We start from the raw sequence: 27010 nt of genomic DNA, 5'->3' as shown, positions 1-27010 counted from the left end.
ACACTGTGGGTTAGCTCAAAAAAATGGCGACACACAGTGTAGGAGGTTCAAACCCCTCGTTTATCCCGGCACTAGCCAGGATAAAGGAGGGGGGGATGCCGAGAGCTCACTAGAGCGAGGGCTTTTAACCCAATGTTGCAATGCTGCAATTTTGGGAACAGCTCCATCTAGTGACCAAAAATGGGTAGTATTATAAATTAGAAATAATTTATATTTCCTGGCTCGTGCAAAAAAAAAAAAAAAAAAATGTGAACAATGTTTAATCACCCACACACTAAATGTTTAAATTTTAAAAAAAAAAACATGTTTTTCTGGCAACACATTCCCTTTAAATAAGAGGGTTTGGGGTTTTTACTAAACATTTATTTACTAAACTTCAGAAAGCAGACTTTGCTACAGCCTTATTTACATGACCGGAATAATTGGCCATGTGACGTTTAACGGCCACCACGTGCCTGCTTTATAATCAATGTACTTCTATGGGGGTTATTCACACTGCCGTTTTTTTTTTAATGGACCGTGTGAATGGCCCGTGGAAAAAAATAGGACATGTACTATTTTTGCCCACGCAAACAATTTTCAAGGCCATTCTGACACCTGTTTGTGTGAATAAGACCTAAGGGTTAACCTAAATAGCATAAACTGGGACAATGTCCTTAATAATAAAAATACATAAGCTAAATGAGCATTTTTTTAAAAGCCTCTCAAGTAGGTCCTGTGAAAAATACCTTATGGGAATAAACCAGCTAGAAACAAAGACAAAACGGATGTGAAAACTAAAATAGCAAGGGGGGGAGGAATAAAGTTATAAAAATAAAGCGTTCCAACTACTAAGGCAAGATGCTAGTGACGTGACCTTAAATAAAGAAAAAAAAAAAATAAGTTCTGTAAAAGACAAAATAAAAACGCAGCAAAGATTAAAACAGACTCGTTGCCAAAGAAAGTAGAAGAACCCCAAAATATATATTTTTTTAAATACATAAAGAATAATTAACTGAACACTTAAGTGTTGGCTCTCATAATATTCTGGGTATAATGGTGGAGGAGGATGAGGAAAAGTCCAATCTATTAAATAGCCTTTTTTTCTACTGTATTTACACAGGAAAATCCAATGTCAGACGACACTATTAGTGATTAAAGTGTAGCGAAACGTTTGACAAACTTCTGACATGTCATAGTGACATGTAAGAAGTTTGGAAGGTGCAGCCAGCATCAGGGGTGAGAAGGTCATCTCGTGGAAAGATCTGTGCGGCCCCCCCCTGATGCTGGTTCTCTGGAAGGAGTAGAGAGGAGAGACGAGACGATTGAGGTTCGCCCAGGTGGAGGACCAGAAGGCCCAGCAAGGCCAGATGCCCGACCCAGGGACCAGAGCACGATTGAGGAGTGGGGGCTACTGCAGTCGATGGAGACTTTCAGCTCCCGCCTAGCTGCGCATCTGGAAGAATACCGGGACCTGGCTAAGTCCCTGCGGCGGCTGCGGGAAGATCTGGCGGTCGCCAGGGGACGAGCTGCAAAAACATCAGGCGCCAAGAGGTCCCGGTATAGTCTCCAGGTAAAACAAATCCTGGAGGAAGTCAAGGCGTGGAGGAAGGCGATTGGAGATAGTGGCCTGTGGGGGAGCCTTTGGGGAGAAGCTGGAAAACGATGAGGTTTTCCCTGATGTCGTCCCCCACGCAAGGTAACGAAACCCCCTGGAAAGGGGAAGGAAAAGGAGGAGGAAAAAACAAAAATGCAGTGATGGTGGAGGCTGAAAATGGAGGCTGTGGCAAAGGCCACAGGAATGGAGGCTGGAGAAGTGGAGGCTGGAGAAGTGGAGGCCGGAGAGGTCGTGGAGATGGGGGAACGTGTGGAGGCGGAGACGGGCTCGGAGGACCCCTGGGAAAACCGTAACGGAGAGGCAAGCAGGGAGCTTTCCCGCAACCAGTGCATGGACAGTTTAGAGTCGGGCTCACGCAAATACAGCAACAAGAATCCCTAATTTATTTTCAGAACTTTTGTTGGAGCACAACTCCCGCCTGAGGAAGAAAAGAAACAGAAAAAGAAGATGTGGAAAATGAGGAAGAAGGCAAAGGCGAAGACAGGTGGAGTATCCTATAAGTATTCCTACCTGTCTTCCTTGCGTTCGGGACCGGGTGAGAGCTCTGTTTGCGACGCAAACACCGCAAATCCTCCAGCTCCGGCCTCTGCAGTGGGGTCGTGCGGGTATGTGGGCAAAAAAAAGGTCTCATATTTGGTATCGCCACATCTGTAAAAGCCTAACTATAAAGCTATTACATTAGCTATTTAATCCACATGGTAAACGCCGTAAAAAATATAATAAAAAAACAACGCCAGAATTGCGGTTTTCTGTTCATCCTGCCTTCAAAAGAATTTGATAAGTGATCAAACCGTCGCATCTACTCCAAAATGGTACCAATACAGTCGTCCCGCAGAAAAAAAAGCCCTCATACAGCTGCTACTGTGTAAAAGTAGGAAAACAAAAAAAATCCATATAGATTTGGTATCGCCGCAATCGTAACGACCCGCTGAATAAAGTGATTTATACCACACAGTCAACGGCGGAAAATTAAGACGCAAAATAAATCGCGAAATTTGTTTTTCTCCAGTACCCCACTAAAAAAAAGTAAAATCAATAAATTATGCACCCCAAAATGGTGCTACTATAAAATACAACTTGTCCCGCAACAAAAAAAAAAAAAAAAAAAAAAGCCTTATACAGCTAGGTCGACGCAAAAATAAAAAAAAAAGTTAGATCTTTGAATGCGACTATTGAAAAACGTAAAAAATTGGTCGGACATTAAGGTTTAAAATACCTTCGGTATTAAGGGGTTAAACCATGCGGGGGGAAAAAAATGCTTGAATACATGTAGCTGGCATATTTTAAGTCATATACAAAGATCAATGGCTTGCTCGCGTTTCTATTTGTAGAGATACACCCAAGGTTTTCTAAGAACTACTTAACAGCTCCGATCTATCAGTCATATGGTGGATGCAAGTTTTAGCCTTCTAGTTCATACAGAAGGCGGTCTTTTTTTCTTTAAACCATTGATGAGTATTATTGGCACGAACGTTAATACCAAAGGAGGTATGTAGAAGCTCTGCTTGCCGAGCTGTTGTCCGGAATGTCAAGACAAAAACCACGGTCCCATCTGACATTTGAACATGAGTTGAAGGAAAGGGTAGTTACTTTGTATTTTTTTTTTTCACCTAAACTCAATAAAAAAAAAAAACTAACTAAAGACTAACATGGATTTTTCACAATTAATATTCAACACTATGCTCTTAAGTGATGGGATATGCCCTGAAATAAACATAGCTTACTTGTTTTTTCTTGTAAAATCCTTTCTGGTCACAGTTTGGAATATGAAATCCTCTAGGGCTCAAGATGTTCATCATCTTTAAGCGATTTAATATACTTTCCATTTCTCTTCGACATGGACCCTATGAAAACAGCAATGCAGACTAATAAAATTATCATAACAATGTTTTTATATCAAATCAGTACAGAGATTGACAAATCCCAGGAGCCAGTGCACCTAGAAATTTGCGGCTGGTGGCGTTTTTTTTTACGTCTTATTGATTGGCTAAAACAGAAAAAGCAAACAGACAGGCTACTGGAGTGGTCTACCTGGCTACTAAAGTAACTTGACCATCATAGAGTCAGCACGAATAGGCATGTATACCTTTGTTACCATCTATTTTTTATTATTGAATGTATTTAGTGTTTTTATGCAGCTTTTAAAAATTTATTGAAAAAAAAAATATAAAAAAAAGTTTTACTTTAACCCCTTCCCGCACCTTGATGTTAATTTCACGTCAATGTGTGCAGTAAGTTCGTGCACCTTGACGTGCAGGAATGTCTGACCTTTGACAGTTAACCGCTGTGTGACGCTACACCGCAGCGGCGGTTAACTGTGCAGGGTGTCTGCCCTGCATTCCCCGTTGCAGATTTCGGCAGTTAACCCCTTAATTGCGGCGTTCGATTTTGAACGCCACAATTAAGGTGTTTAGCGCCGATCGGCAGCCCCCATGTGAAATCACGGGGGCTGGCGATGGTACCCATGGCAACCGGACGCCAGACAATGGCTTCCGGGCTGCCATGTACAGAAACCTATGAGGACCAGCCTCTGCTGGTCCTCCTAGGCTTCCTGTCATTGTGACTGTTACATCACATAGACAGTTGGAATGCATTACACTACGTGTGTAGTGTAATGTATTCCAGCAGCGATCAGAGCTGCAAGTCTAAGTGTCCCCTAGTGGGACGAGTAAAAAAAAAATGAATAAAAAAGGTTTTAAAAAAAAAAGTGTAAAAATAAAAAAAAAGTTATAAGTGATATAAACAAGAACTGCTTTTTTCCCTATAAGAAGTATTTTATTATAGGAAAAAAAAAAATGAACACGGAAAAAAAAGTACACATTTGGTATCACCGCGTTCGTAACGACCAACTATAAAACTAATATTTTTCCCGCACAGTGAACACCGCAAAAAAAAAAAAAAAACTAAAAACAATGCCAGAATCACTATTTTTTGGTCACCACCCCTACCAAAATATACAATAAAGTGATCAAAAAGTCACATGTACGCCAAAGTAGTACCGATACAAACTACAACCCGTCCCGCAAAAAACAAACCCTTACACAGCTTTTTTGACTGAAAAAAAACCAAAAAAAACTTATGGCACCATGACTTAATAGCATGTCGTGGTGTGGGGGGCGATATATGGAGAGTCTCACGCGCTGAGCTCGCGCCATACGCTGCGAGTGTCAGCTGTGTATTACAGCTGATACCCGGGACTAACGGACAGAAACAGCGAACACGCTGTTACAGGAGCCTGTAAAAACAACAATATACTGCAATACATTAGTATTGCAGTGTATTCTACCAGTGATCTAACGATCGCTGGTTCAAGTCTCCTATGGGGACTAATAAAATGTGTAAAAACTAAAGTAAATAGTTATTAGTGGAAAAAAATTTATAAATATTTAAAGTCCAAAAATAAACCCTTTTCACATTTTTTCTCTAAAGTAATGTAAAAAAAAACCAAAAAAAAACAAAAACACAAAATTGGTATCGCTGCGTCCGTAAAAGTCCAAGCTATTACAATATACCATTATTGAACTCGCACGGTGAACGCCGTGAAAAAATAGCAATTAGACCTACCGGTAATTGTATTTCCAAGAATCCATCATGACAGCACTACAGGAGGTTGCCCTCTTGACCTCTGTAGGGACAGGAAGACAGAGAGGTTAAAAGGCCCCTCCCACCACCCACTTGCCAGTGTTTTTCAATTACTACACCAGGATGGATGCAACCCTATTTTATTTCTAGGGATAATAACTGACATGTTAAATGCACGAATCAGAATTCAATCAGGGAGGGATGTAATGGTGCTGTCATGATGGATTCCTGGAAATACAATTACCGGTAGGTCTAATTGCGATTTTCCAGTACATCCCTCATGACAGCACTACAGGAGCAATACCAGATTATAATGCTCAGGGCGGGACTATGGATTGCAGGACTTTCCGTCCAAAACTTAAATCCGTATCGGACAGAACATCGAGCCTATAATGTTTGTAAAACGTATGATGGCTTGACCAAGTGGCAGCTCTGCAGATTTGGTCCATAGAGGCTTCTCTTCTTTCTGCCCAGGATACCGAAACTGCCCTCGTTGAATGGGCTCTGATGCCTTGTGGGGTACATAGTCCTTGGGACTTGTAGGCTTCTTGTATGGTGGTTTTTACCAATCTCGCTTGAGAGGCTTTCTTTCCCCCAAATAGGACAAATAGATTTTTATCTTGTCTCCAGGAGGATGTTCTATCCAGATACTGAAGAATTGTTTGCCTGACATCCAGGCAATGGAATTTTTCTACTTGTTGGTTTTTTGGATCTGGATAAAAAGGTAGAATTATTTCTTGTTCTCTATGGAAAGCAGTAGATACCTTTGGAATAAAGGAAGGGTCCAGCTTTAGAATGATCTTATCCTCTTGTACTTTTAGGTACGGTTCTATGACTGACAGAGATTGGATTTCTCCAATCCTTCTTGCTGAAGTAATAGCGACTAAGAATGCAGCTTTTAGAGTTAAAAAAATGCATACTAATTTCGTCGAGCGGCTCAAAGGGGAGCTCACAAAGAGTCGTTAACACCACATTCAAATCCCAGGTAGGAACGGATTTCTTTAGGGAAGGTTTCAGTTTAGAGACCGCTTGGGTGAATCTTCTGATCCACCGATGTTCAGCCAGAGGAGTGTTAAAAAAAATTACCTAAGTTTGAAATCTGTACTTTTAAGGTACTAGGGCCAAGTCCTTTTTTGTAAGAAATCTAGGATTTTTGCAATGTTTGGAGAAAAGGGGGTCTGGTCCTGGGTTTCCATGCCAGGAACAGAATTTCTTCCAAATCTTTTGATAGATTTTAGAGGAAACTTCTTTATGACTTGATAAGATAGTTGAAATTACCTCGTCTGACAGACCGTGGTTCCTCAAGATCTGCCTTTCAGGATCCAGGCTGACAATTTCAGAGTTTCTATTCCCTGGAAGAATAAGGGACCCTGGGAGAGAAGATTCTCCCTGACTGGGAGCATGATCGGGTCTTCCAACGCTAGGTATTGTACGATTGGAAACCAACTTCTTTTTGGCCAATAGGGAAGAATAATGATGAGCTTTGTCAAACCTTCCTGGAATTTTCTTAATACCATTGGTATTAGAGGAAACGGAGGAAAGGCATAGGCCAGATCCATGTCCCAGGGTTGGGACAATGCATCTACTCCCAATGGGTTGTCTCTGAGATTTAGCGAGAAGAATGTCTCTACTTGAGTGTTCTTCCTCGTGGCAAACAGGTCTATTTGTGGATAACCCCAATTTCGGGTTAGGGACAGAAAGACTTCCCTGTTTAGGGACCATTCTCCAGGGTCTACTTTTTACCGACTCAGGAAATCTGCTGATAGGTTCTCTGAGCCTTTTAGGTGGACTGCCGTGACTGATTGGACGTTTTCTTCTGCCCAACTGAAAATTTGTGCAGAGAGGGCCTGAAGAAGAGTGTATCTTGTTCCCCCTTGATGGCGAAGAAAGGACACTGCTGTCGTGTTGTCCGATAAAATTCTTATATGCTTCCCTTTTATGGTGGGTGAAGCTCTTACAAGTGTCTCCCATACGGCTCTTAGTTCTTTGAAGTTTGAGGACATCATCTTCATTTGAACAGTCCATGTGCCCTGAAAGTGTTGGTCTTTGATTACTGACCCCCAGCCGTGTTTGCTGGCATCTGTGGTAATCACTACATAAGGAGAAGTTCTCCAGGAGACTCCCTTGTCTATGTTGTTTGTGCAGAGCCACCACAGGAGGGATGACTTCAGTCTCGGAAATTTGAATTTTTAAATTCAGGGAGTTTTGTTTTCGATCCCACCGGGACAAGATCAGATTCTATAAGGGTCTGGAGTGAAATTGGCTCCATGGAATAGATTGGATGCAAGACGTCATCATTCCCAACATCCGCATACATTCCCTTATGGAACAGGCATCTTTCCCCCAAAATTTTCTTACTTCTGCCAGTAGGAGTATTTGTTTCTCTCTTGGGAGGAAGGAATGCTGACGGGAGGAGTCCAGTAGTACTCCTAAGAAGACCTTCTGTTTCTGGGGAGGAAGACTCGACTTCTGAAAGTTGATTATCCATCCCAATTCTTGTAGGAGGGAAAGAACCTGTGACCGATGACTGACTAAGATAGCCGGAGTATCTGCGGTCAACAAGAAGTCGTCTAGATATGGGATAATTACTATACCTTGATTTCTTATGAATGCCATGATCTCTGCCATAATTTTTGTAAAAATTCTGGGGGCGGAGGAAAGGCCGAAGGGGAGGCAGACAAACTGGAAGTGGAGAATGGAAGGACCGTCCTGAATTGCGAATCTGAGGAATCTCTGATACGCGGGGTGGATAGGAACGTGATAATACGCATCCTTTAAAATCGATCGTACACATTGATGCCTCTTCCCTTATTAGAGGAATAGTCGATCTGATAGACTCCATCTTGAATTTCCGATAATTCACCCATTTGTTTAGGACCTTCAGGTTGATTATTGTCCTGTAGGAACCGTTTGGTTTTTTGACCAAGAAGATTTTTGAATAGTGGCCTTTGCATATTTCGTTGTGGGGAACTGGAGAAATGTCTCTCAATCTGAGTAGTTTCTCGACGTCCTGGATAAGGATCTGATGAAGATCTTTTGCTTGGTACTGGGTTATTAGGAATTTCTCTGGAGGAATGGAGGAAAATTCTATTTTGTATCCTTCTTCTATTATCTTTAGAACCCAGGGGTTCTGGGTTATTCTCGACCATTTGGGATAAAAATGTAGGAGTCTCCCCCCCCCACGCTCTTGGAGTCATTGCTTTGAGGGCTGGAATGAATTATTTGGGTTAAGGAGATATCCTCGACCCCTTTTTCCTTTGGGGTAACTCCAGCGATCGGACTTCCCTTTCCCGCTGTAGTTCTGTGAGGTAGGATCCCTCTGTTGGCGAAATCTTCCAAACTGAGGGTTTTTTTTTGGTTTCTCTTCAGGAAACCCCTTTTTTCTATCTGTTGCACTCTCCAGCATGTTATCAAGGAGAGGACCGAACATCAGAGACCCTGTAAATGGGATAGAACACAACTTGTTTTTGGACTTCCTATCTCCTGACCACATTTTGAGCCATAATGCTCTTCTAGCCGCATTTGAGAGAGCCCCATTCCTGGCAGCAAATCTAATAGATTCCGCTGAAGCGTCTACCAAGAATCCGGTTGCCATCTTTAGTAAGGGTAGAGATTCTAATAGATCTTGTCGTGATGTCTTCATCATCAAATGGGTCTCTAGTTGGTTTAGCCATATAAACATTGCTCTTGCTACTGATGTGGCCGCGATATTAGTTGAGATCAAGGCAGAGGAAGATTCCCACGCTCTTTTCAGTAGTCCGTCTGCCTTTCGGTCCATGGCGTCCCTCAACGGAGAGGAATCTTCAAATGGGATTGCGTTTTTTTTAGCAACCCTGGCTACTGGGACATCTACTTTTGGGATCTCATCCCAAGGCTTAGTGTCCTCTGGATCAAAGAGAAGTCTGTTTTTAAAATCTCTTGAAATGAAGAGCCTTTTTTCTGAATCTTCCCACTCAGTTGTCACCATTCTTTTAAGATTTTCGTTTACCGGAAAAACCCTTGTTTTCTTTTCCGTTAGACCTCCAAACATCTCATCCTGGATGGTATGTGGTTGGTCTTCTTCGGGAATATCCATAGTTTCCCGTATTGCTTGAATTAAGGTATCCGACATCTCGGAAGAGAAGAAATTTTTTTTCTCTTGAGTGGAAGAAGTTGAAGGCAAGAGTTCCTCTCTTTCTTCTAACTTATCCTCCGATAGGTAATAGCACTCCTGCTCAGAGTCCGACCCCTGAGAAGGAGGCCAATATTTTTGATCCACTTCAATCCGCGGTCTTTTTGCCCGGGAGTGTGAGGGAGTTTCTTGCGGAGGGGCGAGGGGGGCTACTGTCTGACCCACTTCACGAATCATAGTCCTAAGCTCGGACATAAACGTTGGTTGTTCCTCCTTTAGTGTTTTTGCAATACAATCCTGACACAATTGTTTTCTATGGGACTCTGGCAATTTTTTTGCACAAGTCACACATTTTAACCTTTTTATCAGTTTGTCTCTGAGAGGAATCTATTTCCTAGAGAAAACAGAAGGTAGGTAAAGTATGGTGTACATACATAAGGGGTCATACCCTTCCCCAAGGGTGAGACTCACGTGACCCTGGGACATATCTGGAGTTCCATCAGGACGAGGAAGTTCCATACCGCGACAGGTAACAGGCAATGCAATCCACACAAAATTAATCCAAGTTAGAGTTATCAGCTCTAACTACATACCTGTGCGTGTCCCTTTAAATGCGGGCATTTTGAATTTCCCGCCTTCCAAGATGGCCGCGGACCGGAAGTAGTGCGACGTCATTTCCGGTCGGCTATTCGTCCAGCGTGTACCTGGATTGCAGCCGCCATAGCCGGCGACTGAGGCTTGCTATGCGGTGCAGCGAGGATCCCTGCCGGTGCGTCCATGCCTATGGAGCTGCCGGTCCCCGCCTGGTCCGCGGCCTGGCCGAAGCCTGCTTGGGAAACCCCAGCCCCCACACACTACCAGAACCCTGCCTAGGATTCCTCCGGTAGGTGTCTCAGGGAGGGAGCTAAGGGACCCGTCGTTTGAGGGGTGTTAGCCTGGGCTTTAGGGGGAAGAGAAGGGGGAGTGCACGGACCCCCCGATCTTGCCCCCTGCCCGAGTTTCTTTCCTGCACTTAATACAGGAGCGACGCTCTCTGCTCCTGACCCTTGTGGGGACAGGAAGAACACTGGCAGGTGGGTGGTGGGAGGGGCCTTTTAACCTCTGTCTTCCTGTCCCTACAGAGGTCAAGAGGGCAACCTCCTGTAGTGCTGTCATGAGGGATGTACTGGAAATAAATTGTAAACGGAAAAATCTGTTTTTTGGTCACCTTCGCTCTAACAAAAAATGTATTAAAAAGTGCTCAAAAAGTCTTATGTACCAAAAAAAAATTGTACCAATAAAAAACTACAGCCCGTCTCGCAAAAAATAAGCCCTCACACCACTGTATTGACGGAAAAAATAAAAAAAAAAAAGTTGTGGCTCTCGGAAAGTGGGGAGGAAAAAACGAAGAAAAAGCAAAGGGTTAATTACTTTCTAATGAAAAAACATTTATGACCACATGTGGGGTATAGCCGTACTCGGGAGAAATTGCTTTACAACTGTTGGGGTGAATTTTCTCCTTTTATCCTTTGTGAAATTGAAAAAAATTAAACATTTTAGTGGAAATAAAGTTGATATTAATTTTCACGGCCTAATTCTAATAAATTCTGCAAAAGACGTGTGGGGCCTAAATGCTCACTATACCCCTAGATAGATTCCTTAAGTGGTGTAGTTTCTCAAATGGGGTTACTTTTGGGGGGCTTCCACTGTTTCAGTCTCTCAGTGGCTTTGCAAATTCAACATGACACCCAAAAACTATTCCAGCTAAATTTGAGCTCCAAAAGCCAAATAGCGCTCCTTCCCTTCTAAGCCCCGGTGTGGGTCCAAACAGCAGTTTACTACCACATATGGAGAAATTGCTTTAAAAATGCTGGGGTGCTTTCTCCTTTATTCCTTGTAAAAATTAAAAATGTCTAAGTTCTTACAGAAAAAAAGTAGATTTTTACCTTTACACAGACTAATTCCAATGAACTGTGGGGTCAAAATGCTAACTTTACACCCCTCAAGGAATTTTTGTAGGGGTAGTTTCCAAAATGGGGTCATTATTGGGGGGTTTCCACGGTTTTCATCCCTCCAGTGCATTGCAAACGCGACACGGCACTGAAAACTGTTCCAGCAAAATCAGAAATCCAAATGGTGCTCCTTCTCTTCTGAGGCCTGCTGTGGGTCCAAACAGCAGTTTATTACCACATATGGGGTATTGCTATAATCGGAAGAAATTGCTTTACATATGTTGGGGGGTTTTTTCTACTTTATTCCTTGTAAAAATTAAAAAGGTCTAAGTTTTTTTCACAAAAAAAAAAAAAAGTAGATTTTCATCTTCACATACTAATTCAAATAAATTTAGCAAAAAAACTGTGGGTTCAAAATGCTAACTATACCCATAGATAAATTCCTTGAGGGGTATAGTTTCCAAAATGGGGTCACTTTTGGGGGGTCTTTACGGTTATGGTACAAGACCTCTTCAAACCTGACATGGTGCCTAAAATATATTCTTAAAAAAAAAAAAAAAAAAAAAAAAAAGAGGCCCCAAAATCCACTAGGTGCTCCTTTGCTTCTGAGGGCTGTGTTTCAGTCCATTACCGTACTAGGACCACATGTGGGATATTTCTAAAAACTGCAGAATCTGGGCAATAAATATGGAGTTGCATTTCTTGGGTAAAACCTTCTGTGGTACAGAAAAATTACAAATAAATTTTCGGGAAAAAAATAAATAAAAATTACATTTGTAAATTTCACCTCTACTTTGCTTTAATTCCTGTGAAACACCTAAAGGGTTAAAACACTTTCTGAATGCTGTTTTGAATACTTTGAGGGGTGCAGTTTTCAAAATGGGGTGATTTATGGGGACTTTCTTATAGGGCCCTCAAAGCCACTTCAGAACTGAACCCTCAAAAAATAGGCTTGAACTTTTCTTGAAAAAATTAGAAATTGCTGCTAAAGTTCTAAGCCTTGTAATGTCCTAGAAAAATAAAAGAATGTTCAAAAAACGATGCAAACAAAGTAGACATATGGGAAATATAAACTAGTAAGTATTTTGTGTGGTATTACTATCTGTTTTACAAGTAGATACATTTAAATTTAGAAAAATGCAAATTTTTGCTAATTTTCTCTAAATCTGTTTTTTACAAATATTGAATTTAGCGACCAAATTTTTTCCCTAAGTACAACATGTCACGAGATTGACCTTCTCAGAAGAAACTTTAGAAGTTACCCTGGTCTGCTTAGTTATGTTGTTTCTAGACATTACATATTTATCAATTTATAAATAGTTGTCTTTTCTAACAAGAATTAATCAAAGACCAGATTTATTTTTGGTACAGCAGAAAATTACTAACCCCTTCCTGATGTATGATGTTTACTTACATCAATGCTGGGTAGGGGGTGGGGAGTATGGAGCAGGCTCAGGTCTAATTCACACAAGTGTTCAGTCCATGATGTACGGTCTGCATGCAGTATTTCCCGGACCGAACACCGTTCAGGGAGGAAAGCTACTAGCATCATAGTTATGTACGATGCCAAGAGTCACCGCCTTGCTGCGGAAAAACGGTCCCATACTGTAATGTTTTCAGAACGAGGTGGTAGTCCCGCGGGGAGGCAGGGACAAAGCGTCATACATAACTATGATACTAGGAGCTCGGCACCCTGAACGGCGTTTGGCCCAGGAAATGCGGCAGACTTGCGGTCCGTAGATCATGGACTGAACACGCTCGTGTGTATTAGGCATTAAAGGTTGAGTCTGCATCCCAGCATGTTACAGCCGACACGTCACTGTAACGAGCTAGCTTAACCCCTTAGATTTTGTGGTAGCTATTGACCGCAGAATCTAAGGCATTAGAGGGGGGAGGGGGTCAACCCTCTTTTGACAGTGCACGACCTGGTTTTCGTAACACCCGACCATAGGATTAGGAAGTGGCCGAGAGAGCAGAAGGTAGAACAGGGTTTAGGGGGCCCCGTTGTAGAGTTAGGTGCAAGTCCCAGAAATGGGACCCGCATCGGACACATCCTGCGGATAGCTCATAAATATCCCTCGTGGGAAAACCCCTTTAAGCCCTGCCTGTGACCGTGCTTAAAGGGGACCCGCACTTATCTCCAGAACAGGCCCCCTAAACCCGTTCTATGTTGTAGTTGAAAAGTTGGATTCCCCACCATGAATTCCGGAAACAGCGTAGCTCACTGAGCTATGCGGTTTCCGTAAGTCCCATAGAACTGAAATGGTAGTTATGGAAACCGCATGATACGCTGCTTCCGTAACTGCAATTCTCTATGGGATTTACGGACACAGCGTAGCTCAGCAGTTTCCGTAATTCATGGTCGGGAATCACTTTTAAAGCTACAACGCAGCAGAAGTTTAAAAAGAAACCCCACAAAAACACAATTGGTATTGTTGCGTACGCAAACGTCTGAACTAACAAATTTAACCCGCCATTATTGGTACCATTTAGAACTAATGCTTGTTGCGCAAAAAAAAAAAGATGGCTTTTAGAATGTGGCGACAAACTATTAATTACAATTAGTTTTTGCCTTGTAATAAGTAGTGTGTATAATCTCTCTCTCATATATATATATATATTTTTTTTTTTATTTGTTTGCCATCACAATCATATCGTTCCCGCAGAATAAAGTGAAGATTTAGTTGTAATTGCAGTGAACACTTTAAAACTGAAGTGCAAAAAAAAAAAATAATGGAGGAATTCCTGTTTTTTCCCATTCCACCCAGTTTCCTAGTACATTATATGGTAAAATAAATGCTGCCACGGAAAACTACAACTCGTCCGGCAAGAATAAAGCCCTCATAAATTTTTATTAAAGTTATGGCTTTTGAAATGCGGGGAGGAAAAAAAAGCCAAAATAGCTGTGGTGGGAAAGGGGTTAATATCTTCATAGGGGGTCGGAGCAACATTTCTGATAGAGCTCTAAATCCTCCATTAACAACGTACATTCTGGTCGCCTGTCATTGCAACTAGAGGGAGCTTACCATATACTATTTATACATTGAACTTAAAAGGCTCTATCACCAGTTTATAAGTGCCCTATCTCCTACCTAATGTGATCAGCGCTGTAATGTAGATAAGTGGTTTTTATTTTGAAAAACAATTTTTTAGCAAGTTATGAAACATTTTAGATTTAGGCTAATTAGTTTCTTAGTGACCAACTGGGCATTTTTTTCACTTTTTACCAACTTTTAGGCACTTATGAACTGGTGACAAAGCCTCTTTAAAGGGAACTTGTCACCAGAATTCAACCCTATCAAACGATAACACCTTCACGTAGTAGTTAAAGGACGGGTGTCGCGGAAATTTTTTTTTTATATCAATTTGCTCTTGGTGTTTTATTAAAAAATGTTTTATTTATTTGTGTGTGACTTTTTCTTGTCTATTGTTGATTAACGACACATACAGACATGGAATGCGGCACATACAGCCCCATAGAGAATGCGAATGGGACCCGTTCCATTCACTATGCTGTACGCCGTCTGTGTGGGAACGGCGCATGCGCTGCTCCCACAGTCCAAATGGAAGGTCTTCGGCCGAGCGACGTCCGGCGCTATTTTCTTGTGGACCGGAAGCTGCGGCCGGACAGTAAGATTACTACTTCCGGTTGCGGCTTCCGGTCTTGTGTTCTAATGCAAGAACTTGGAGCGGAGGGAGCAGACGGACCGGAGGGAGCGGCGGCGGCAGGAGCAGGTAAGTTATTTCTGTGTATGTACGTGTTTTACTGTGTGTTTACTACTGTATGTAAACCTACTACACTGTGTATTAGCTCAATAAAATGGCGACACAGTGTAGGAGGTTTGACCGTTCAATCCCCTCCTTTCTCCTGGCACTAGCCAGGATAAGGGAGGGGGGATTCTGTGAGCTCACTAGAGCGAGTGTGTTTTCTCAAATTTTGCAGCATAAAGCAATGTGGTTGCTTTACCACATGCCAATGCTGCAATTTTGGGAATTGCTCCATCTACTGACCAGCACTGGGAAATGTTATAAATTAGATTCTAATTTACAATATTTCCTGACTAGTGAAAAAAATTAAAAAAAATTATAACAATGTTTAATCATTTATACACTGTTTAACTAAAAAAAAAAAAAAAAAGTCTCTAGCGACACATTCCCTTTAACCTAAATACTAAGTCAGCGATTTAAATTTGTCAAATCGCTTATTTACCGATGTAATCCACCAGTGACGTTTCAGAGTCTGCTATGTAACTGAATTCTTCATCAAGAACTCTCTCTCCATGATCTAACACTGCCTCCATCCTGAAAGTTGAGAATAGCACCTGTGCATTCGCGTTACAGGAGCCACATTCAATAGAGGACGTACCATCCCTGGTTCCAGAGAAGTTACTCTTGCAGAGGATGTGATTATGTATAATATACAATAGCTTGGTTCATTTCAGTATTGAAAAACTTTCAGGTCGAGACAGGCAGTGGTCTAATAGTTCCTAGCGGTAGATGGGATTCAACGTCAGGAGACACCACATACGCAGTACAACCGTGATGTTCCAGGGGACTGCATGATGAATGGAGTGGGAATGTACAGGATTGTGTTAGAGATTAGGGGGCCGGCTGTGAATCATTCAAGGAGTTGCGGTTAACTGGGAATCGTAGAACGCTGGACTACTCTAGAGAAAACAGCCACCAGATTCATCTATCCTGATTACCAAACAATGTGGGGAAACTTTGGGCTGGGTTCACACGACCTATTTTCAGATGTAAACGAGGCGCATTATGCCTCGTTTTACGTCTGAAAATACGGCTCCAATACGTCGGCAAACATCTGCCCATTCATTTGAATGGGTTTGCTAACGTACTGTGCCGACGACCTGTCATTTACGCGTCGTCGTTTGACAGCTGTCAAACGACGACACGTAAAAATGACTGCCTCGTCAAAGAAGTGCAGGACACTTCTTTGAAACGTAATTTGAGCAGTTTTTCATTGAATTCAATGAACAGCTCAAGATTACGGGCGTCAATGACGCCTCGCAAAATGCGAGGAGCATTTAAGTCTGAAACGACGGAGCGGTTTTCTCCTGAAAACAGTCTGTAATTTCAGACGTAAAAGCCAGTTATCGTGTGCACATACCCTTAGGGGCATATTGTAGAGGTACAAGGGCTACTTGCTTTTTTTAAACAATTTAGGACCATATACTTGGTTTGAGGGAGGCGGTAAGATCTAGGTGAAAGGTTCTCTTTAATGCTTTGTTACTACATTCATAAACCGAAAAGTCTCTGTAGTCTACTTTTTTTACAGCAGTGGTCATGCATACAGTTGTATATGTCGGTGTCAATACATTTTATCAGTAGAAAGCTTATTAATGATAAGTTTTTGCATTTTGCGCACATGGAGGGCATATTGTTCTCTATTGTCCTGTTCCAAAGTCAGAACAACACAAAATAAAAATCACACTTACATGTTCCATATCCTGCTTGGATTCTGAAAAGTAATTTAAGGTGTCAGTGCTTTGTGGATCATAGTTTACTTTATATCGTTGAGTATTTCTGGCTTGTTCCTTCCGGATGATTTCTATTTTGGTCTGAGGATTACTATACAAAATTCTCTGTGAGTGAGATGGTGCTTGAGTGTCCCTGGTGTCAGGAAGCATGTCCTCATCTGATTTGCTGTAATTTCCTATCAATATAACAAGTATACATGCTTAATGGTGTCATATTTCATGTTTGCAATATTACATTTTGACAGAACATGAAAACCCAAATATGCAAAGCAAATAAATACAGTAAAACAGTTGGTTATTCTTAAGTGTAGACCTACCTTGGACCCAAGAATTTCAATAGTGCATAGAGAATGGACACTTGCCAGCAGAATATCAATTTACTATCCTCTATTCTGAACACAGATTAGAAATATTAAGAGGCACCAAGTTATTGTGTAAGCAGCAGTTCACATCTACATTAGAGGCTCAGTCATAGATTCAACATGAGCAACATGCTGCGTATATATGTCTGGCAAAATGACAAACCGTGACAGACCCAACAAAGCCCATTAAAGTCAGTGTCCAACCGTTGGTTTCCGTCATGCAACAGATCCAGAGCTTCCAGTATTCTTGTTTTTCTGCTCTTATAACTGAGCAGAACGATGGAACACATGTGAACAAGCCTCAACTCACACACAAAATGTAATCAGTTGGCATACAAGGGCAGTAAATGCTAAATATTGATAAAAAAAATTATTGTGCAACAATGTTACAATTATCTGGTAAGCTCAAAAGACAAGTATGTACGCCGCTCAGGTTGAGGAAAAAAACCAAAATATAAAAAAATCTTGAGGAAAAATATTCTTTGCTGTAAGAGCTGTTAAGCCATCGAATAGTCTAAGGTTGGGGCTAGACCTAGACTGTAGTGAGCAATAAATTCGCTGTCCATAGGAATGCATTAAGCAGCTTAAAAAGCTCTTAAATCTTTCCAGACAATACATATATTCACACAAGCTGCTTTAAGTCCACAACTTTAAAAACCAGCAGATGTAAGTCTTTGTTTAGTAGAAAATAAATAAATAAAAAGCGTCAGCAAGTCTTTTGAGCGAGCTATTAAGAGATTTCCAAGCTACTCAATGCATTCCTAGGAGCAGCGATATATCACAGCAATTTTTTGTAGTGAGATTGTTCGCTCTAGCCTAACGAATACCTATGGACAGAGATTTAAATCGCTCACTAGCCCCAGTCTTAGGCTCTGTTCCAATCTGCTACAGCAAGCCCCCATTGCAGATTGTCATTTAGGATGGGGGAAAAACATAACAAAAAACACATCACATAAGGCTATGTTCACACAGTGTTTAATACGTTTTTTGATGCGGAAACCGCGCCGCAAAACTCGTCAAAAACATAGGGTTCGGTTTGCTGCGCTGCTGTTGTCAGTCGTGCAACGGATAATTCACAACATTGTGACCTTTATAAAAAGCTGAAGCCACAACGCAAATGTGAACAGAGCCTTACTCAGGATATAATTTTAGCAGAAATGCTTTAAGATAGGCTTAGGTTTATGTAATGCGTTCTTGTCCAGTATGATTGCCACATAAGGTCAGGAAGATTGCCTCATGGTCTACAAGTTTTTTTTGTGCCTTCTAGGTATAGTGGGGAAACCAAATTCTAAAATGTAAACCCCACCACCCAGGTACTCTCCCTCCCTTGTTCAAACTGTTCTTCATTACTGTACTAGACTATATCAAAAAGTTACAGTAATTCAATAAGTGAAACTCATTATATAGATACATTACACACAGAATGAACCATTTCAAGCATTTTTTATTTCTTTTAATGTTGAGGATTATGGCTAAGGCCCCATGCACACGAACATGCTTCTGCGGCCGCAATTCCCCCAAAAATCCACAGGAGAATTGCGTCCCCATTTACTCGTATGGGGCCATGCACACGACAGTGGTTTCCACGGTCCGTGCATGGCCCAGGAGCACGGACAGGTCTTATTACGGCTGTGTTCTGCGGTCCAGGCTCAGAGGAAATAGTGCGGCCATGTGCACGGCCCGCGATTTGTAGGTGGGTGACCCAAAAATTACAGCAGTGCACATGGCTACAGTCATGTGCATGAGGCCTAACAGTTAATGAAAACTCCTGAAAAGTATGTAGAGTATATGCACTCCATAATTGGTTGGGGCTCCTATTGCATGAATTACTGCATCAATGCGGCGTGGCATGGAGGCGACCAGCCTGTGGCACTGCTGAGGTGTTATGGAAGCCCAGGTGGCTTTGATAGCGGCTTTCAGCTCATCTGCATTGTTGGGTCTGGAGTTTCATCTTCCTCTTGACGATACCCCATAGATTCTCTATGAGGTTTAGGTCAAACGAGTTTCTGGGACCTCGTTTTCAAAATGAAATGCAAAATTTACTTTCAACAGAAGACAGGACTTTGGACCACTGAGCAACAGACCAGTCCTTTTTCTCCTTAGCCCAAGTAAGACGCTTCTGACATGGTCTCAAGGAATGCGACAGTTGTAGCCCATGTCCTGGATACAAGCTGTGTGTGGTGGCTCTTGAAGCACTGACTCAAGCTGCAGTCCACTCCTTGTGAATCTCACCCAGATTCTTGAATGGCCTTTTCGTGACAAACCTTTCAAGGTGTTGCTTGTGCACCTTTTTCGACCACTTTCCACTCTCCATTAATATGCTTGGATACAGCACTCCGTGAACAGCCGGCTTCTTTAGCAATGTTGTTTTGTGGCTTACCCACGATTGTGTAGCCCACAACCAGACTGTTGGGCCATTTAAAGGCTTAGGAAACCTTTGCAGGTGTTGTGTTGATTAGCTAACTAGAGTATGACACCATGAGTCTACAATCTTCAACTTTTACCCAATATTCTAATTTTCTGAAAGACTAAATTTTGGGTTTTCATTAACGGCCAGCCATAATTGTCAACATTAAAAAGAAAAAAAAAATTGCTGGAACTAGATCATTCTGTGTGTAATGAACCTATATAAATATAGCAGTTTCACTTTTTTAATTGAATTATTGAAATAGAATATCAAAAAGTTAATTCTATTTAATGAAGGACTAGTATATATAGTTTCTAAAATAGACAGAAATGGCCTATACAAAATACAGTTGTCACATTATGACCACCTCCTACTTTTGACGTCGGCAGCACGTAGCCCATGAAGTGAGCGATGTGTCGTGGGTGGACTTGGTGGGTCTATAAGGTGTGCGATAGGCTGTCTGATAAATCGCCTCTTACCCATGGCAATAACAAAGAGTGATATGGGCTCAGAGTTGCAAAGAGCGAGGATTATTGGCTTTCAGGCCAAGGGTGGCAGTATTTCTCAAACAGCACAGTTTGTGAACTGTTCGCGTGCTGCTGTGGTGAAAGTGTATCACAAGTGGATAAATGGCACCATTGGGAATAACAGACATGGAGACTACTGAGCACCATGTAGCATTGATGAGGGGTGAATGTTGGCTATGAAGGTGTGCGAGGGTCCGAACGACGCGCTACAGTGGAGAAGCTCACAGTGAAAATAAGCCAGGGGGCTACCAGACAAGTGTCTAAAACTGTTTAGCGAACCCTACTGTGTACGGGGCTCCGAAGCAGAGATGGTCACTGCTCCTATGCTAACAAAGGTGCATTGGAAAAAAAGGCTTCAATTTGCATGGCAGTATCAGAATTGGACCAGATTGGCAAATGGTTGCCTTCTCCAAGGAGTCCTATTTTCTGCTTCATCGAACAGATGGACGTTGGCGTGTCAGGCAAGAAACAGCGTACCACGGCAACCATTGCTGGAAGGACACAAGTTGGTGGTGGCAGCATTATTGTCTGGGGAATTTTCTCATGGCATGCTCTGGGCCCATGCATCCATGTGGAAGGCACTCTGAATCGATTTGGGTATGAAGCCATCATTGCAGATCATGTCCACCCATACATGCGGTTTGTCTTCCCTGGGGCAGATGGAATCTTCCAGCAATACCATGCGACATGTCACACAGCTGAAAATGTCCGACAGTGATTGGAAGAGCATGACCAAGACTTCCAAGTTCTTCGCTGGGCCCCTAATCACCGGACCTCGATCGTCTTATTAGCTCTATAGATCACCCTCCAGCAGATATGGGATGCATTGCAGTGAGCATGGCTTTCAGATACCGGAGACAACCTACAAGCACCTTATTAAGTCACTCCTAGCCAGTCTAGCAGCTGTCAGTGCTGCACACGGCGGTTACTTTGGATATTAGCCGGTTGTCATTAATGTGACTCGACTATGTCCGATCAACATTGGAAAGACTAAGAAGTGCTCGAACTACTTTAAATACATATGGAGTGTTGCAATCACTCTTGTTTCTACTCAGTGAAGATTACGCTCAAAGAATCTGCTGGTATTGCGAATGATCTAATGGGATGCAAACACCACACAGCTCTAGCTAAAAAGATCTCAAGGATCATAAAGTCAAAATTAAGTACTTTTGGATAACTGCACCATGAATATGTTTACACATCATTTACATTGGGGTGTACTTTGCTGTCAAAATGGACACGGGATCTGCTGTGAATGTCATGCGATAGGAACAGAATCTATCCTGGGATGACCTTGCTGGCAAACCATGTCCTTCTGTTACTAATTTTCTTAGCGACTTACAAGCATAGCAAACATGAAAATAGCAGACACCACTAAAGGAACTACAGCCTATGATAGGGATGCACGGTGCATCGAAACTTCGATACTGTTTCGATACTGTGCATCCCTAAACGGTTCGATACCGCTATTTCCTGTATTTCGATACTGAGCTGCGCAGCTGCACAGCTCAGTATAGTAATACATGAATGTATGGGAGCGCGGCTGCGGCTGTGTAATACATGTGTAATTCAGCCACAGCCCCGCTCTTGAGTCATGATAAGTTTGCAGGGTCAGGATGATGCGATGCGGCCATCGCTGCACTAATGAGCGGCGGCACTGGAGACAGAACATGGCAGGCGCACTACAAAACACCCCCATGTTCTATCCTCAGTGCCTGAACTGCCGCTCATTAGTGCAGCGCCGGCCGCACCTCCTCATGCTGACTGCGCGCGCACTTCCTGTCAGGAGCGGGGCAATGGCTGTATTACACAGCCGCAGCCCCACTCTGTAACGGCGGAGATCAGAGAAACCTCTCATCTCCGCCGTTATTCCCCTGAATGCTGCGAACACAGCTGACTGCAGCATTCAGGAGAAAATGAGAAGGGGGGATGCCCCTGGATCGCGTCACAGGGAATTCCTGTGACGTGATCGAGGGCCATACCATATATGGGCAGACAGCCCAGGGTCTATTGACGGACCCCAGGGCTGTCTTACCATATTTCATGTTGTTAGGACATACCCAAGTATGTCCTAACAACTGCCTGTGTGCTATCTGTTCACAGGCTAATGTACTGGCACATATCTGATATATGTCAGTACATTGAAGTTTAAAAATAAAAGTAAAAACAAAGTATTGTTAAATTTAAAAAAAAAAATACACATTCACCTTTTTTACAATCAACAGTAAAATAAGTCTCAATACATAAAATATTCACACATTCAGTAATGGCGCGCACAACAATTTTTTTTGCATCATTTATGGTGTACGCTGTAAAAAAAATGAAATAAACACGGCTTTCATTCACTTAATGTGAGGCTCGAGGTGCGATGAATTTAACCTCCATGTTCCTCACATTAATAGTAATTAACCCCATCATGCACCTCGCACATTAACCCATTATGACTGAGAAACATGATGGGATTAATTACTATTAATGTGAGGCACGTTCAAAATTCACCACACGTCGCGCCTCACCTCAGAAAACGGAAGAATTTTTTTTTTATTACTGTTGGCAAAAGTATCGAAATCGCAATACTAAACGAAGTATCGGTATCGAAGTCCAAATTCTGGTATCGTGACATCCCTACCTATGGATATATATCCATAGAATTAAAATGTCGGTCACCTAGATTAGAGTTGAGCCTTCCCAAAGTAATGTAGAGAAATGTTAAAAGCATGCACCATAGTTCAGTTGCTATCTAAACAGAACTGTATTTATAATACTTTAATAAGTTAAATCATTCACTAGTGTCTTGGTATTAGTCATTATGCAGATGCTACCCAGAGTCTGGCATTACCCATGACATATACAAGAGTTCCAAGTTAATATCCTATAAAACCTGGGGAGAACTACCTTAAAATACCTTTAGTAAAAATCATGACTCAACTGCGCTGAAGGCTTAACAGCAGCTTATATGGGAGGCTCAAAGTAAATAGAAGTAGCATAATCTCAGCAGAGAACATTGTCACATAAAAAACAAGCGTTCCATAGTATTGTAAAATGCAACTATTTAATCTGAGCATTTTTCTCCATTCATGATGGGTAGATTTTACAGAATGCTAGTCACTGCAGAATATACATACGGTTTGTCTGTCAATGTATCCTTTTCTTACTTTACCTTCTGCTGATTTATTGGGTTTGTTAAACAGAATTTAGATGAATCGCGCATCCCTATTGTGAACAGAGCCTAACCAAGTGAAAGTCAAACTTAACTTAGTACTTACAGTTATGACCGCCTTACTAAGGACACAGACTGTGGTTAGGTGAATAAACCTAGGCATGGATTAATAAAATAGATTGAAGAATCACTTGTCTGATTGGCCAGTTTCTACTAGTAAAGCAAGATTCAAGAGAACAGCAGAGGCAAAACTGAAAATGTAAGGATAAGAAAAAGCTAGATCAACTTCTATTAACCCCTTAGCGCACCAGGACGTACCGGTACGTCCTGCATTGAAGTGCTTTAAGCCACAGGGACGTACCGGTGCGTCCTGGCTAAAAACTGTCACCCTGTCAAAGGACAAGGTGACAGAACTGTGCCGTCAACTGTTTATGACAGTTGACCGGCACAGTAGGACGGCAGGGAACCATTCACAGCGGTCTCCTGCCGGCGATCGCTGCGATTGGTCAGTCAAAGCAGACTGACCAATCACAGCTCTATGACGTGGGTATGTGATGACGCTGGCTCAGAAGCCGAGCCAGCGTTATCACCGCCGGGAATCAGATGTCCGGCACCCCTCTGCAACGGCCAGGACCGGAGCTAGGCTCCGATCCGGCCGATTAACCCCTTCGATGCATCGATCAACGTGATCGATGCATCGAAGTGGCTTGTAGCCTGTCGGCAACCACGATGGTTGCCACGGGCGCGGGTGTCAGCGGTTTGTCACCGCTGACATCGTGCCCTAACGGCCAGGACCGGAGCAAGGCTCCGATCAGGCCGATTAACCCCTTAGATGCAGCTATCGCTGCATCTAAGTGATTAGATCGTACCCTATGGTTGCTAATAACAACCATCGGCACCCGCGAAGGTTCCGATGGTTGCTATGGCAACCATAGCCTAACAATCGCTTCCTAGTACGGAAGCCTATTAGGCCCCGCCGGGAGGCGAAGCCTAATAGGCTTGCTGTCAGTGAATAGCTGACAGCTCTAATACACTGCACTATGTAGGTAGTGCAGTGTATTAGAATAGCGATCAGGGCTTCATGCCTTCAAGTTCCCTAGTGGGACAAAAGAAAAAGTTAAAACAAGTTAATAAAAATGTTGTAAAAAAAAAATACTTTTCATGTTAAAAAACACTATAACAGCCTCTTTTCCTATAATAAGTCTTTTATTATAGGAAAAACCAAAAAAACATAAAAGTACACATATGTGGTATCCCCGCGTCCGTAACGACCCAAACTATAAAAATATCACGCTATTTTACCCATACGGTGAACACCGTAAAAAAATTAAATAAAAAACTATTCCAGAATCGCTGTTTGTTTGTCACTACCCCTCGCAAAACAGAATAAAAAAAAGGGATCTAAAAGTTGCATGTACCCCAAAATTATACCATTAAAAAACGCAGCCCGTCCCGCAAAAAACAAGCCCTCCCGCAGCTTTTTTGACGGAAAAATAAAAAAGTTATGGCTCTCAGAATATGGTGACACCAAAAATAAATTTGAAACAAAAGGGATTTTATCGTGTAGACGCTGCAAAACATAAGAAAAACTATATACATCTGGTATCACCGTAATCGTACCGACCCGCAGAATAACGTAAAATTGTCATTCATAGCGCATTGCGAACGCCGTAAAAAAAATAAATAATAAAAAACATCAGAATTGCAGGTTTTTGGTCACCTGGCTTGCCAAAAAAATGAAATACAAAGTGATCAAAAAATAAAAATAAAAATTGCATGTACCCCAAAATGGTACCAATGAAATCTACAGATTGTCCCGCAACAAATAAGCCCTCGCCCAGCTCCGGGGGAGAAAAAATAAAGACGTTTTGGCTCTCAGAATATGGCGATGAAAAATGTGCAAAGTGTCCAAAAGCGGATAAGATCGGGCGCCATTTATCAGTGCGACACCGGCCACATATCTGCGGATTATTATTTATTTACACCATTATTATACCCTCTTATTATACCCTGATGTACCCCGCACAGATAACATATTCCCCCACATCATAAACTGAAACACCAGCAATACCCCAAACAGAACAACTAGCGCGCAAAATCCACGCTCCAAAAGCCAAATGGCACTCCCTTCCTTCTGAGCCCTGCAGCGTGCCCAAGCAGCAGTGTACGTGCACATATATGGCATCGCCATACCCGGGAGAACCCGCTTAACAACGAGATATTTGTCTTCAGTGGCACGAACTGGGCACAAAATATTGTGCACTAAAATGGCACATACCTGTGGAAATTTGCAATTTTCACTTTGCACCATTCACTGAGCATTCATTTCTAATAGAAAAAAAAAAACCTGTGTGGTCAAAATGCTCACTACACCCGTTAATAAAATGCCTTCAGGGGTGCAGTTTCCAAAATGGGGGTCACTACTTGGGGGTTTGTTTTACTATTTGACCCCAGAGCCCTGCCATTGTGGGCTAATGCTGCGAAAATCACCATAATAGGTCTCACATGCGCCTTTCACTCCTAAGCCCTGTCATATATCCAGGCAAATGATAAATGCCTTGAGGGGTGTAGTTTCCAAAACGGGGTCACTTTTGGGGAGTTTCCACTGTTATGGTCCCTCCAGGGCTTTGCAAACACGACATGGCACCGAAAACCATTCCAGCAAAATCTGCGCTTCAAAATCCAAATGGCCCTCGTTCCATTCTGAGCCCTGCCGTGGGTCCAAACAGCAGTTTATTACCACATATGGGGTATTGCCGTAATCGGGAGACATTGCTTTACAAATGTTGGGGTGCTTTTTCTCCTTTATTCCTTGTAAAAACGAAAACATCGTATGTTTTTTCAGAAAAAAAGTAGATTTTCATTTTCACAGACAAGTTCCAATAAATTTAGCAAAAAACCTGTGGGCTAAAAATGCTAACTATACCCCTAGAAAAATTCCTTGAGGGGTGTAGTCTCCAAGATGGGGTCACTTTTGGGGGGTTTCCACTGTTTTGGCACCTCAACACCTCTTCAAACCTGACATGGTGCCTAAAATATATTCTAATAAAATAGAGGCCCCAAAATCCACTAGGTGCTCCTTTGCTTCTGAGGCCGGTGTTTCGGTCCTTTACCGCACTAGGGCCACATGTGGGATATTTCTAAAAATTGCAGAATCTGGGCAATAAATATTCAGTTTCATTTCTCTGATAAAACCTTCTGTGTTACAGAAAAAAAAAACTGTATTACAAATGAATTTCGTAAAAAAAAAAAAATTGAAATTTGTAAATTTCACCTCTACTTTGCTTTATTTCTTGTGAAATGCCTAAAGGGTTCAAATAATTTCTGAATGCTGTTTTGAATACTTTGAGGGGTGCAGTTTTTAAAATGGGGTGATTTATGGGGGGTTTCTAATATATAAGGCCCTCAAAGCCACTTCAGAACTGAACTGGTCCCTGAAAAAAGAGCCTTTCGAAATTTTCTTGAAAATGTGAGAAATTGCTTCCAAAGTTCTAAGCCTTGAGGTCATAGAAAAATAAAAGCACGTTCAAAAAACGATGCAAACATAAAGTAGACATATAGGAAATGTTAACTAGTAACTATTTTGTGTGGTATAACTATCTGTTTTACAAGCAGATACATTACAATTTAGAAAAATGCAGATTTTTGCAAATTTTCTCTAAATTTTGGTGTTTTTTACAAATAAATATTGAATTTAACGACAAAATTTTTTCAGTATCATAAAGTACAACATGTCACGAGAAAACAATCTCAGAATCGCTTGGATAGGCAAAAGCATTCCGGAGTTATTACCACATAAAGTGACACGTCAGATTTGCAAAAATCGGCTGTGTCC

General features: G+C 41.9%; 1 protein-coding gene across 2 annotated transcripts in view; it reads right to left on the bottom strand.

The window, feature by feature from the left end:
• IGFBP3 (insulin like growth factor binding protein 3) overlaps positions 1-27010 on the bottom strand; it is a 72128-nt gene that overhangs the window by 26691 nt on the left and 18427 nt on the right. Inside the window, exons 3-4 of one of the 2 annotated variants that reach the window (XM_075828543.1) lie at positions 16678-16895; positions 3322-3441 (exon numbers count right to left, since the gene is read on the bottom strand). In XM_075828543.1, the coding sequence (XP_075684658.1) occupies positions 3322-3441; positions 16678-16895 (338 nt within the window). The remainder of the gene's footprint in view (positions 1-3321; positions 3442-16677; positions 16896-27010) is intronic. The other variant, XM_075828544.1, reaches the window with a different exon arrangement.

Source organism: Rhinoderma darwinii, chromosome 5, assembly GCF_050947455.1.
Source record: "Rhinoderma darwinii isolate aRhiDar2 chromosome 5, aRhiDar2.hap1, whole genome shotgun sequence".
In the NCBI taxonomy this organism is placed as follows: Eukaryota; Metazoa; Chordata; class Amphibia; order Anura; family Rhinodermatidae; genus Rhinoderma; species Rhinoderma darwinii.
This window is presented reverse-complemented; position numbering and strand designations above follow the sequence as displayed.